Genomic DNA, 13,347 nt, shown 5'->3' with positions numbered 1-13,347 from the left:
GCAGTGAGTGTAGCTACTTTTTATTCAAGCTTACTTTCTGACAGGCATATATTGAATGAAACAATACTTTGGAACAAGCTTCTATCAGTTGGCAGCAGTGTTTATATAAGAGCAATGATTGCAACAATCAGTTTAGCTATTGTTAAAATTCTGTTAATTTCTTTTGAAGATTCTGTCCGATTGAAAACTGAATTCAGGTACAAATGAAAAGAAAACCTCACAACATTTAAATAACATTATTTATTGATCAACACATCCATTAGTCCATTACCACACAACCCTGTTCAGGATCTAAGGGGGTCTAGTTCCGGTTCTTCAGCGCTCTCAAATGACAGTACGATTCATCTAATCAAAGAGACTGACAGGAGAAATAATCAGGGGAGCAGAGTTTGTACCTCCCACATTAGTGCAGGGACTAAAGAATGGCAGAAGCCTCTCAGCGAAGCAGCAACCAGTAAACGAGTAGAGAAGATCAGCAGTATCTACGTTATAAAAAGAGACCAGACCTCCCTCATAATCAACAAACACTCCTACCCGCTCAGGATTTGACCTTATTGGTAAACGCACTATGGGTTTATCAAATGCCTCGTAGTCCTGCCCGTTCCTTAGATAAATAGTCCAGAAACCACTTTCAGGTTGTAGTGTGATTTCTCCTTTCCTGTCAATCGACTCTGTGGCGACTCCTAAAGTCCAGTCAGTCTTCCCTTTAACCTGGACCTCGAAGTAGAATCTTTCATTGAAGAAACTTTGCTTCCCTAAAATATTGACACAGTCACTGAATCTCTTTGGGTTGTCTTGGACATCGTTTTTCACATCTCCATGATGTACCCGTTTCCCATCGGCAGATAGGATCAGTTCAGGATGTGCTGTATCCGGATCCAGCGTCACCTCGACTGCAAACTCCTTGACGCTCCTCAGCTCTGCCTTGTTTATCTTGTGAACTATAGGGGTTATAATCATTGGGGCAGAGTTTTTACCTTTGCAGTTACTACTTGTATTGACATACAGGAGGAGCTTCTTCTTGAAGCAGCAATTTTTGTAGGAGTAGATAAGGTCTGCAGTATCTACATTATAAAATGAAACCAGTCCGTTGTCATAATCCACAAAGACTCCCACCTTCTGAAGACGGGACTTCAGAGGGAGAATGACTGAAGGGTCTGCCAGTGCTTCATAAACCTTGTCTCTTAACCATATGGTCCAGCAGCCTTTATCAGGGCTCAGGTTGATTTTGCCTTTCCGGTTGATGGACTCATTGGCCACTCCAAGAGTCCAGTCAGTCTTCCCTTCAACCTGAACCTCAAAGTAGAACTTTCCTGACGAGAATTCCTCCTTTCCTACCACACTGGCACATTTATCAAATCTCTTTGAGGTCATTGGGAGATCTTTCGTCACATCAGTGTCGTAAACCTGTTTCCCATCACTGGAGAGGACCAGGTCAGGATGTGCTGTATCAGGATCCAAAGTTACGTCCACGGCAAACTCACGGAGTTTTTCCAGCTCAGCTTGCTTTTCTCCAAGGCCGTCTCTCACAAAATGTTGATGTCGAGTGTTGAGATCTAAAACAAAGCAAAGCAGCCATGTTTAATTACATGTCTATACATTGGTATTTATGATACAGTAGCTATTAAATGTATAGGTATGCAAACCTGAAAGAAATAGGAGTTTTTACATCAGAACTACTGGTGTAATAGATTTTATTTTACTAAGACTATTTCAAGACCTGTAAAGACTAATGTAGTGGGTTGTTATGGAAGTGGAGCTATCCCACAGTTTGCTCAAAATACACCCAACTGACTAAGAGGTAAACTGATGTGTGAAAATGGATGGTATGTTGGAAATGTCCTGACACCTGATAATGGCTGACTGTACCTTAAGTCTTTATTGAAAATATCTGCCTATGACCTGACCAGGATCTCTAACCAAGCAATCTGTTAGACAGAAACAGAGGAACACAAAGCTGTGTGAAGACATGGGGTGGCAATCATCAGCAATATCATGCTGTGAAGTTTTCATCCCTGTCAGGAAAACAGTAGGGGAAATAATTTTTGAAATTAATAGATAAAAAAAAGGGGTTTGGCCTTATGTGTTTCTCTGGTTTCTAATCAAATATGCTAATAAGCTGAATCTCAAGCAATTATTTGTCTAAATCTTAAGCCAAATTTTCATTTTCAAACACTTAACAGCTTCTGTTTTATTTGTTTATAAAACAAATAAAACTTGTGCGCCCCTGATCCGGCTGTTTTGCTAGTATCTCCTGCTGTTTTTGTACATTTTGAGCGCTGGGAGCAGCTCTAAGGTTTCTGAAATACTCTTACTTGTTTGACAGAAGTTCTTTTGTCCAACTTGGACAGTTTTCTTCCACAGCTGGTTCACTTAAACTTGGGGTACCTCAAGGCTCCATCTTAGATCACATTTAAATTTTTTTTCTCTACTTGCTTCTGTAGGGACCCATTTTAAAAAAATACTATGTGACATTTCACTGTTATGCAGATGACATCCAGTTTTATTTACCTTAAAACTGTATAGAGAATCTGCTCAAGTGTTTTCAGGAAGTTCAAATTTAGATGTAACTGAACTTCTAACCTTGCCTGCAAGCTGAATTCTTGTACTATTTGTGCGTTCATAAACACACAAGAATCAGGGCTGAACCAATAACGGTTCGGGCCAATCATGTTGCAGCATTATGGTTTAAGGTGGGACATACAACAGTGGCGAAAGTTGAGCTGCTAAGCCCACAGTAGAACCAGCATAAACATGGCAGCGCTGGAGGACGCAGGCATAGCTGATGCTATCGCATGTTTTTGTCTGAATCCACAATTTCTTCTTTGAAAGATATTTGTGAAACTAACTTTACAAGATGCTTCACATTTCTAATTTTAACGGAGGGGAAAGACAGGACTCTTTGTTGGATTTCTTACAAAAACATTACTTTATTCTTGTATTTTTACAACTTTATTCTCATAATTTCCCCCCAAAAGGAAACAAAAACATCCCACTCACCAAAATGGGTTACTGTAATTTTGGGGGTCGCAGGTTTAAAATGTTTGGGAAACCCTGGTCTAGATGACAAGTTTAATCAACTCGCATGGCTACTGCTAGACAGGGGAAGCTGATTTTTCCTTACCTTTTTGTTCTATGCAGAATTGTTTTAAGCGGTCCACCAGGTCGTTCTTCCCAATCTCATGTAAAATATTAATTGCCACCATCTTAGCTCCGTTGCCTTTATATCTGTGTACCATCAGATCAACTGTCTGCCATCTTTCTGCCCGCTCCAGCTTCTCTTCTGAGATGCCTTTGTGGCCTTCCAAGATGTTGTCGTGCTTCAAAAACCATTTAAATTGTTCAAATTCATCTTTTTTTAAGTTCTTCAGAGTGTTCAAGAGCTCCACAGAAAGTTTTTCCATGTTGTCTCACTCAGCTCTGGAACACTGTTGGAAATATGGAGAGAGAGAGAAAAAAGTTAACGTTGTTGTATTTAATTGAAATGTACCAAGGTTGTGTTTTGTTTTGTAAATAAATTTTTCATGAAAAAAAAAATTAAATTTACTGAACCTTTGGATAAAACCTGCATTCCTGGCTTTAATTTGAAAATGTATTTATCCCTATAAATGCTTCCATGTTATAGTCACTGGCTAAATTATATGTATGGTTCTAAAAATACCTTTTAAATATTACATTTTTGTTTCATTGCAAAATTTGTACAACTGTCTGTTGGGTTGTTGCTGTTAAACCAAATAGAAGGTGCTGGCAGAGAATTAAAGTGACAACATATAAGATAAAGCTCCAAAATTCATCCTTGATGCCTGCATTTTGTTTTTAGCCACAACTCTGAAATCATTTACATATAAGACTAAAAGTGAAATTAAGTTTATTAGTGAATAATTCCCTCTTATGCGGAACAACTAATGTTCTCACCGGTCTTAAGATGATAATTATTTCAACAGCATAGAAGTGAGGGTATTTATTTAGCTAAACATGACATCATAAGGAAAATATACAGCACTATTGTAACGTATCTGAACTTATAAAGACACATCTAAAAAAAAAAATCAGAATATAATTAAAAAATCTACATGCATGCCACTCATTTCACAAGTAAAACTCAACAATGCAGGTCTACTGGTAATTCCTATAGTCTCTAAAAGTAGAATGGGAGGCAGATCCTTTAGCTATCAGGCTCCTCTCCTGTGGAACCAACTCCCAGTTTTGGTCCGTGAGGCAGACACCCCGTCTACTTTTAAGACTAATCTTAAAACTTTCCTTTTTGATAAAGTTTATAGTCAGAGTGGCTCATGTTACCCTGAGCTACCTCTATAGCAGAGGTGTCAAACTAATTTCTATATGGGGCCACTTTGGCATCATGAAGTTATTAAAAGGGCCGCTTGCATGTGTAGAGACGATACTTTTAATTTCATAATTTCATTCCAGTTCACACAGTAGTATAAAAAATGCACAGTAACATAAAAGTAGCACTCTTAGGCTCAGTTTATACAGTTTATCTGCAAAAAAAGTTGATATTGGGGTGAGTTACACTTACAGGAGGCACAGTTTTAGCCACTTTATACACTATAAAAGGATATATGCTTTTTTTTTTTGGCTCTCGAGGGCCGGATAATTTACCTTGACGGGCCAGATTTGGCCCGCGGGCCTTGAGTTTGACACCTGTGCTCTATAGTTATGCTGCTATAGGCTTAGGCTGCTGGAGGACATCAGGGTCTATTTCTCTCTCTATGCTGAATTCTCCTACTGCTCTCCAATCTGCATTGTTTGTTGTTATTTCAGCTTTTAACTTTTTGTTCTCTGTCTTTTGTCTCTTCATAGAAGGTACACCTGGTCTGGCGTTCTGTTAGCTGTGACATCATCAGGGGAAGCAGATCATCCACTATTACCATCTAACATAGAAAGTACTCCTGGATCAATGTGTGGGACAGGTAAACTGGTCATGTGAAGAAGAATGCAGCTAAATCAGGACAATCCTGGAATAAAAGCTGTTGGAGGCTGCAGAGGACCCGAGGCTGGGGTGGAGGTTCACTTTCCAGCAGGACACCCACCCTGAACATGCAGCCTGAGGTATTATAGGATGGTTTAGATCAGAACATGTGTTAGAATGGCCTAGTCAAAGCCCAGACCTAAATCCAGACTTGAAAAGCTGATGATCAGAGACGCTCTCCATCCAATCTGAATGAGACTGAGCTGCTTTGCAAAGTGGAAATAATATAAAGAAATAAATAAACTCAAAGCTCAAAGGTAGCAACATAGTAGAAAATAATTAACTTGGCCAAAGACACGCCTCATGGTTCAGATTTTGATTTGCAAAGATTTTTAAAAAAAAGTACAAAACGTCCTAATTATGCACCACTCTGTGTTGTTCTGACTAAATCTGAATCAGATTTTGAACTTTATGGTTGTAACAGGAGAAAATATGGAAAATGTCTCCAGATTGAGGCGTTTCCTGCTCTTTGATTTATTACAACTCTTTAGTTCTTTAGTGGTTCTTTGCAAGGACACAATGCAGGTTTGTTTGAATGACTCCCTGGAGTAAACAGATAATTTATCATTAAGACTTTATCTAGCACACAACAGATCAGCTGATTAATAAAAGTCCAACACATGGCTGAATAAACACATTTCTGTGGTTGGATTTGATCAACAGGGAGCTTCAACTAATAGGAATTCTTTAGCAGGTCTGTCCAACACAAACCTGGGTTCAATATTTTCCTTTGATTTTGCTGTCTGACTTACCTTCATGAAAATATTACAGATAAAAAAACTTTAAATTGGGAAATGCAACTGTTAAACCAGGTTAAGAAAGATCTAACTTTACAGTATAAACTCTAAACTTCACTGGATCTGGTTATATGATCATCTCTGCACGCGTTTTCTAACTGATGGACACAACTAAAGGCTTCTGGTTAAAACAAAATAAGTTTTTTAAACCTTTAAAGATGTGTTTTTAAAAGCTTTTTCAGAGCGATGTACTCGTCCGGTTGTGGGACAGGCGTTGCCGCTCTTCAACAGACAGAAAGCTAATTTTGCTCTGTGCTTTGCAGCACTTAAGTTTCTATTTTTGCAGCAAATATTTTACTCAAAGTCTGTATTTTATGCCAGGAAAAAATAACGGGGCAATTATGCAAACTGCACATTGTCAGCATTTGAATAAAGGAAAAGAGAAACTCACCCATCCCCGTCGGTACGAACAGATTGTTCCTGTCTCCTTTGAATAATGGCCTTAGACCTGCGCTTGGAAGGCCTAACCTAACGGTTTCCTCCTCCTCTCGGCTTCTCTTCCTGTTGATATAAAGCTGTTTGTCTCTTCCCCCTTCTGTTACGTCGACATCTCTTATCAGCTTGTTTTTGCAGAGGGGGAACATGCAAAGTGAAACCAGTTTCACCAAGCGAGGAGGTTTACTGCAGCCACTAAAACTCAAGCCACACCAGCATAAATTTGCTTCTGCTTTAACCCACCAGAAGCTACAGCCATGACACAGCCCCTATTGTCAGCAGCTACATACAGTTTGCATCTAATTCAGGGTTGCATCTGTACACGGTGAAGGAATTAGGGGACTGAGCTGAGTCAGCAGCAGCCTGTAGAACTGCTTGTAGCGGCGATAACTCCTGTTGCAACACTTTGGTTTCGTTCATTCAATAAATGGACTTTAACCCCACAGTTGCACTCGTTCACACCATCAAAATGCAGATGGGCTGACAACTCTGGGGTTAAAAACCAACATATGCATTAGATGAGGAAGCCAGAATTGAACCAACGACTCTTCCAACCTCCATGCTGGACAGTGATATACAGAGGAGCCCTAATTATCATCCTGCCACCACCGTGCTTCACAGCTGGTGCTCATGCTCTGCTCTTTGGCTTCCTCCTAACACGAAGCCCTGCACGTCTCAACTTTGGTCTCTTCTCTGTCTGTGGAGTAAAATATTAAACTTGTCTTCTCTTGTGATTAAGTCCTGCTGCCATGTTGTTTTTCCCCTTCAGTCTTTTTTCTAATTTTCCCTTCATGAACTTTAACATCTCACCTCCAGACTCATTTTTCTGAGCCTTGCATGATCTGAGTTTGTGGGCCGTCCACTCCTGGGAAAACTGGCAGCTGCCTTTAACGTTTTCCCCCTCTGAGAATAATCTCTATCTCTGTGTCGTCACAAGACAGAATAAAAACAGCACAGCATTTGGTGATTTATCAGTCTTTTTAATGTCAGTCACATCAATTCAAGGCATTTCGTACAGCAACATGAATGGTTAAACACTGCAAAAAGGGAACTAAAAGTAAGGAAAGTTTTCTTGAAATGAGTATATTTGTTCTTAAATTGAGCAGGTAAACAAGATTGGAATAAGTATTTTGACTCATTAAAGAAGATAATTAGATATTATGCACTTGAAATAAGATGAAAACCGAGGGCAAATACGCTCATTTCAAGAAAATTTTACTTACTTTTAGTTCCCTTATTTCATTTTTTTTCTTTTTAAATAAAGCTTTGATGACAACTGCAACGATACAGAATCTTGTAAGGAATTCAATTGCATACAATGTCAAATTAAGAGTAACAACATACAAAGATAAACCCAGTTCCCTTATTGCAGTGTAGAGGAAATAAGATGCAGAGACGAATTTCAACGGCTACCTTTACATGGACTAAAGTAATCGGAACAAAGGGCCGATCGAAATAAAAATGCGTCACGTAAACAAGAAAATCGGAATATTGTGATTGGATTACACTAAATGGGAATGAAATTGGTTTATGCCGATTGATAATCTGATCAACGTTCATATAAACGCTTGTCAGGATCAAGTTATTCTGAATGTAGCAAACTAACCCGAGTATGCCTGATGTAAACATGACGCATTTCCATGTTGTTGAGTGGCGGAAATACGTCGGGAAGCAAAACTGTGGATTCAACCTTTCTGTTCGAAAAAATAAAAGAGCTTAAAATTGTTGCTTTATTTATTAATGTTTCAACCATAATTAGAACATTGTGCAAATCCAGCCTGGACGCTCGGAAGAGAAACAAAGTCGTATAAAAACTGCTTTGTTTGCTATTTTTTGTTGTTCAGCAAAGATGGAAGTTCTTCTTCTTCTGTGGTTTATCTTTAGGGGAATTTGATAACTGCTCATGTCAGAGTGGTTCTATACTTAATAAAGCCATGTGCAGATAAACACACATTATAATCGGAGTAATTGATCGTGTGCCCATATAAACGGTACAATCCGATTATTCAGTCTGAAAACATTTTAAGCCGATCGTAACATTTTGTGCATGTAAACAGAGCCACTGAGGGCCACCAGACAGGAAAGGACTGAAAATGAGCAGATCAGAGCAACCGCTCAGGCTGGACCGCTTGGAGATAACGTCTGCTGAGTCCAACTTAAAGGAAAGGTGGAAATGGTTTGGACCTGTTCTGAGAAGAAATGTTGGACAAGAGGGACAGAGAAAGACCCCAGAGAAGGGCCATAGACGTGGAGATACGGTAGAAGGTGCAAAGGATAAGGTGGGATGGAGGCAGGTAGGGAACCCCAGAGGGGAGCAGCTGAAAGAAGAAAAAATGACACTTTTCAGGGAGACCAGCATGCAACACTTTCATTTCAGTCTGAATAGAGAGGAGCTAGTAGCAAAGAGAGGTATTACAACAAATCAGTCTATTTTCTCAAGCAATCCAAGCATGAGTTCTGGGAGTTGGACCTTAACGTAGCCGACAGCTGAGGGCTCGGATGCAGCTTAAGCAGCAGAGCTGAGAGGCGAGATGACCAGAGGGGTGGAGTTCAGACCTCCGTGACCAACGCCGGGGCTGAAGAACGGATAAAGCGTCTCTGTAAAGGAGCAGTCTGAAAATCTGTGAATCACCTCTGCAGAATCCGCGTCATAAAACCGGATCGAGCCCCGCTCGTAATCCACGAAAACCCCCACTTTGTTCAGCGGAGCCTTCACGCTCCGGTGCAAACCTCTGGCCTTGAACGTGTCTCCCCCCCTCAGGCAGACGGTCCAGTGGCCGCCGTCCGGGCTCGCCGTGACCGATCCTTTCCGGCTAATCGACTTGTAGACGACTCCCAAATCCCAGGCGGTTTTCCCTCTCACCTGAACCTCGAAGTAAGCCTTTCCCGAGGAGAAGCCCGGCCTGCCCAACACGTTGACGGCAGTGTCAAACCGCTCCGGGTTGTCCGGGACGTTCAGCTTAGCAGCGCCGCAGTGGACTTGTTTGGCGTCCTGAGTTAGGACCAGGTTGGGATGTGCCGTGTTTGGGTCCAGAGTCACGTCTACCGCGAACTGCTGCATTCCGATCAGCTTGGCTTTGCCGAGCAGCTTCTCCATCTCTTCGTTGAGTATTTCCTTCAGTTTCTCCACCGAGGTCCACACGCTTGCTCCGTACGACGTTTGGGGAACGGGGACCGCTGTCCGGTTGGAGGTTTCCAAATGTCGGAGAAACTTCTGGTTGTCTTCTGTGAAGGAAGGATGTTCTGGTTCAGCTTCTCTCCTGCTGAGCTCTGAGATTTCCTGCTCCAGCTCTTGGATGAGCTCCTCAGCTTGTCGCTGGGCAGTTTTCTGCTTTTCCTCAATGGCTTCGGTGAGATCCGACAGACTCTTCTCGACCGACTGAATGAAAACAGTGAAGGCGCGCCGACTCTCTGCGGTCTGCCGCTCTGCAGTCTTCCTGCTTAGCTCAGCTGAACGCTTGATCTCGTTGATCTTAATCTGTCTCTCTTGTATTTTCAGCCTAATTTCCGCCTTTGTTTCCCTCAGTCTGGCCTTCTGCTTCTCGCTGTCACAGTCTGAATGGCCGCCGTCGATGATCCTCGGGCCTGAACCGAAGCAAAGACAGACTTGATTTGATGTGGCAGTAAAAATAACTCGTCTGTTTCATATTTGCGCGTTTCAAACCCACCTGTCTCCGCGGAGCTTGTGTTTGACAAGCGTTGCGCCAGATCGTTCCTGCCGATCTTCTCCAAAAGCTGCGCGGACATCCTCAGAGATTTGACCCGGTCGTACCGTTGCACCACCAGGTCCACCGTGTCCGGCCGGTCTGCCTTCTCCAGCCGGGCCGTCGGGATGGCATAGCAATCATTCCCTGCGTCTTTCAGCAGCCACTTGAACTTCTTGAACTCCTCCTCAGTCAGGTCCTCCAGGGTCTTCCAGAGATCCTCTTTAAGCGACGTCATGGTAGGTTTCCTGCGGGCCGGGACCCTCTGCAGCCACAAAGAACCCAACAACCATCAAACTCTAAATTACCAAAGCTGGGCATTGTTGTCTTTGTTTACAAATTTTTATTATAACCATTTGGCTCCTTTTTCTGGTTCGGTACGGACCTTAAATTACATAATTCATGTAAAATGTACAAAGTTTAGCTGGATTGGCAGAAATCCGTCAATTAATGTTAGCAAAATTAATAAAAAAATAACATTTAATAGATTTGATTATGATGAATGCAGTAATCTGAGAAACATCAAAGAAGTACGGCTGCACAATTAATTGCATTTGCAATATAATCTCAATTTAAAAAAAAAAAAAAACATAATTTCCAAATCGCGGAGGTCTGCAATTTTTGGCTATGTAACAATTAGTGAATCAGACCTTTAGGTGTCAATAAAATGTTTAAAGTGGGTGTGCCTCCAAATGGAAGGGAAGACAGTAGTAGCAGTTAGATAATCTAATTTTATTACTTGTTTTAGAGTTTATATAATCATACTTTATACCAGAAACTTTCAGAAATCTCACCACGACATTAAGTTCTGGTCAATCAGTTTAATGCATAGACTTGCTTGTTGGTTGCACTTTATGTTCAACAATGATTGATGTCCAAATCAATTAAAAGTTGTTCTCTTGAATAATTTTGTGATTAATAAAAACATTAAAAGTTCTTGTTTTAAAAAGTCCTTGTTTACAAACATCTTTATCTAGAGGCCATTTTTGTTGCTTGTGGTTAATGCGGAGAAAAGTCTAAATCAAATTGCCATTTTGGTTGAAATATACCGTAGGCAGAACGCAATCATTTCTGCTCTGAGTTTAGATGCTGCGGCTCTTTTAGCACCTGATCTGCACAGCGGTGAAACAGATTGATTTGTTGATTGTATATGTTTAAAAAGATATAAGTTAAACTGAAAAAAAAAATAATCGCATTAAATCACAATCTTAAGATAAAAGAAATCGCAGTTAGATTATTTCCAAAACCGTTCAGCCCTACCCAGAAGTTCACTGTAACTCTGGAGGAGCTGCAGAGATCCGCAGCTCAGGTGGGAGAGTCCGCTGATAAGACAAATTTAAGTCCTGGTTTCAGCAAACCTGTCCGTCCCACAAGACGAGGAGTTTGATTTGAACACAAACCATATAAAAGTCACTGCAAACGTGTAAAAGAAGCAGCTCAGCTCAAGTCCTAATTATGCACCACTTTGTTTTGGTTCATAACAGAAAACCCCAATAAAGTGCATTAGGTTTGTGATGAGCAAAAAAAATCCAACCAAACAAGCGAGTTTTCACCTAAAAACAAAATGATCAGAAATAGAAGAAAAGTTAAAGGAGTTAAATCGTTTAGCAGGTAATTAAACTGACTGATTTATGAACATTTAGGCTGCAAAAAAAATGACAAAAAAAAACGTTTTAATGTCAGACCCTCAGCATCAGTGATTAGTTATAACAGTAAACCTATGATTCAAAATGTATTTTAAGGTTTTTATTTATGCTTTTAGGCCCTCCTCTGGAGTTATCCTAAAACTAAGCGAGCCGAGAGTTAAATCGAACCTTTGATCGCGAACTGAACACTGTTCTGCGTGGCTCGGCTGGTTCATCCGATAAGGAAGGAATAATCTTTACTGGATCAGAAGGAACCACGTGTCACCAGGGAGGAGAGGCGCTGGAGTCTCACCTAGTTGGACATGTTCCTGACCTCGCCTTGGGGACGGTGTTTCACCAAACCACCTCGTTTGGCTCGATGTGGTGGAAAGCTGGTTCCTCTTGTTAAAACGCAGAGCTTCTCACTCAGCCTGACAGGTTTCATCACCGCCCGGCCTTAGAGACGGCTCTGTAACCGTCTCCACACTGATGGACGGCATCATCTGTTCTCCAGTACCTTAAGATCGAGATAAAATGTTACTTGGTGAGAACCTTTGGCCTACTTCATGCTGTCAGGCAGGTCCTGTTTAAGTTATTTCTTGATTTTACAGCTCTGGCCTTGGTGCAGGTAGTTAAACTAACCATGACAGGAAGTTATGTTCTCTGATAGACCCAAAGCATAGTTGTTGTTTTTTTTAACCTCAATAGATAAAATCATCCTTATAAAGCTGCTTTTTGCAGTTAGTCCGATTATTGTTGTCTAACATGAACTTTATTTGACGATATAAAACATTTAGGTGACAGAAAAAGGCAAGATAGATGTTTTTTGTTTTTTTTTTTGCAAAGGAACCTTGTTTACTGCCCTGTATTTAAAGCCCTGTGTTGGATTATAGGATCTGTTTTGCACTGGTGAACACATTTAGAGTTTAAGGCAAAGAAAAGCTTTAAAGTAATGTAAACCGTGAAGCTTTTTATCTGCTCCTGAGAACCGAGTCCGACAAAGAGGGCTAGAGAACAAGCACCATGCTGTCTGTGACCGTGGAGCTGGCTTTACCAGAGAGCAAAAGTCTGACTAAGGTTAGAAACTATGGGATGCATCATTCAGCGCAGTAAAACAGAATAAAGCACATTTACGTACCAGCATGCCATGTTCAGTTTAAACCCCACTCATGTCCGCATGTGCCTCCTTCGCTTCTCACTCTGATCTGTTCCTGTTTGACTGGTTTATGAATTGCCTACAATAAGGGAGGGGCTGCCGCCAAAAAAACCGGCTGTAATTCTGCACAGTTGCCGCTAGATGGGGATAGAATCAAATTTTCCACCTTAATCAACCCACTGAGCTATATAATACACTGGAGTGCTGATTTTGCCGAAAAACTGAAGTCACTGGCCGCCATCTTGCTACTCCCTACTCTCACAGAGTCCCATAGGATTTGGTTGCAACAACAAGCAGTTTTCTGGCTGTGTGAAAAGGTTTTACAGGTAATTCTACAGTCAGTGGATGTACTAACACTATCAACTACTAGGAAATTAGGTGCTGAAATATCTTACATGTTAATAATATTAAATGCATATATGTATATATAAATATGTGTATATGTATATATGCATATATATGTATAAACATATGTAAATATATGTTTTTGTATATTGTTATTTATATATTTATAAATGTTAAACATATATATTTAAATGAATAAAATGCAAAATATTTCAGCACATGACTTTCTCAGTACTTGATATTTTTAGAACATAACATAAAAGTATATGGCATTTGACATTTTAAAAGTCTTAAG

General features: G+C 40.6%; 2 protein-coding genes across 2 annotated transcripts; both read right to left on the bottom strand.

Annotated features, from left to right (window-relative positions):
• Positions 1-231: 231 nt before the first annotated feature.
• On the bottom strand, positions 232-6,266 carry LOC105918706 (E3 ubiquitin-protein ligase TRIM21). The gene is made up of 3 exons (XM_012853844.3): positions 6,179-6,266; positions 3,125-3,428; positions 232-1,556 (listed from the first exon to the last, which is right to left on the bottom strand). The coding sequence occupies exons 2-3, from the start codon at positions 3,402-3,404 to the stop codon at positions 346-348; spliced, it is 1,491 nt and encodes a 496-aa protein (XP_012709298.2). The 5' UTR covers positions 3,405-3,428; positions 6,179-6,266; the 3' UTR covers positions 232-345.
• A 1,844-nt stretch (positions 6,267-8,110) lies between these two features.
• On the bottom strand, positions 8,111-12,765 carry LOC105918708 (pyrin). Its single transcript, XM_021311303.2, has 4 exons — positions 12,690-12,765; positions 11,865-12,068; positions 9,891-10,191; positions 8,111-9,807 (listed from the first exon to the last, which is right to left on the bottom strand). The coding sequence occupies exons 3-4, from the start codon at positions 10,162-10,164 to the stop codon at positions 8,729-8,731; spliced, it is 1,353 nt and encodes a 450-aa protein (XP_021166978.2). The 5' UTR covers positions 10,165-10,191; positions 11,865-12,068; positions 12,690-12,765; the 3' UTR covers positions 8,111-8,728.
• Between the last annotated feature and the right edge of the window lie 582 nt (positions 12,766-13,347).

Source organism: Fundulus heteroclitus, chromosome 17, assembly GCF_011125445.2.
Source record: "Fundulus heteroclitus isolate FHET01 chromosome 17, MU-UCD_Fhet_4.1, whole genome shotgun sequence".
NCBI classification, from domain to species: domain Eukaryota; kingdom Metazoa; phylum Chordata; class Actinopteri; order Cyprinodontiformes; family Fundulidae; genus Fundulus; species Fundulus heteroclitus.
Note: the sequence above shows the minus strand (reverse complement) of the source record. Positions and strands in the feature narration are given on the sequence as shown.

Bases quoted from the DNA above. Each gene is read 5' to 3' on its own strand.
- LOC105918706 (XM_012853844.3), bottom strand. From the start codon at position 3,404: ATGGAAAAACTTTCTGTGGAGCTCTTGAACACTCTGAAGAACTTAAAA. The intron at 1,557-3,124 runs GTAAGGAAAAAT...GCTTTGTTTTAG, and splicing joins ATTCTGCATAGAACAAAAAG to ATCTCAACACTCGACATCAA.
- LOC105918708 (XM_021311303.2), bottom strand. From the start codon at position 10,164: ATGACGTCGCTTAAAGAGGATCTCTGGAAGACCCTGGAGGACCTGACT. The intron at 9,808-9,890 runs GTGGGTTTGAAA...GCTTCGGTTCAG, and splicing joins CACAAGCTCCGCGGAGACAG to GCCCGAGGATCATCGACGGC.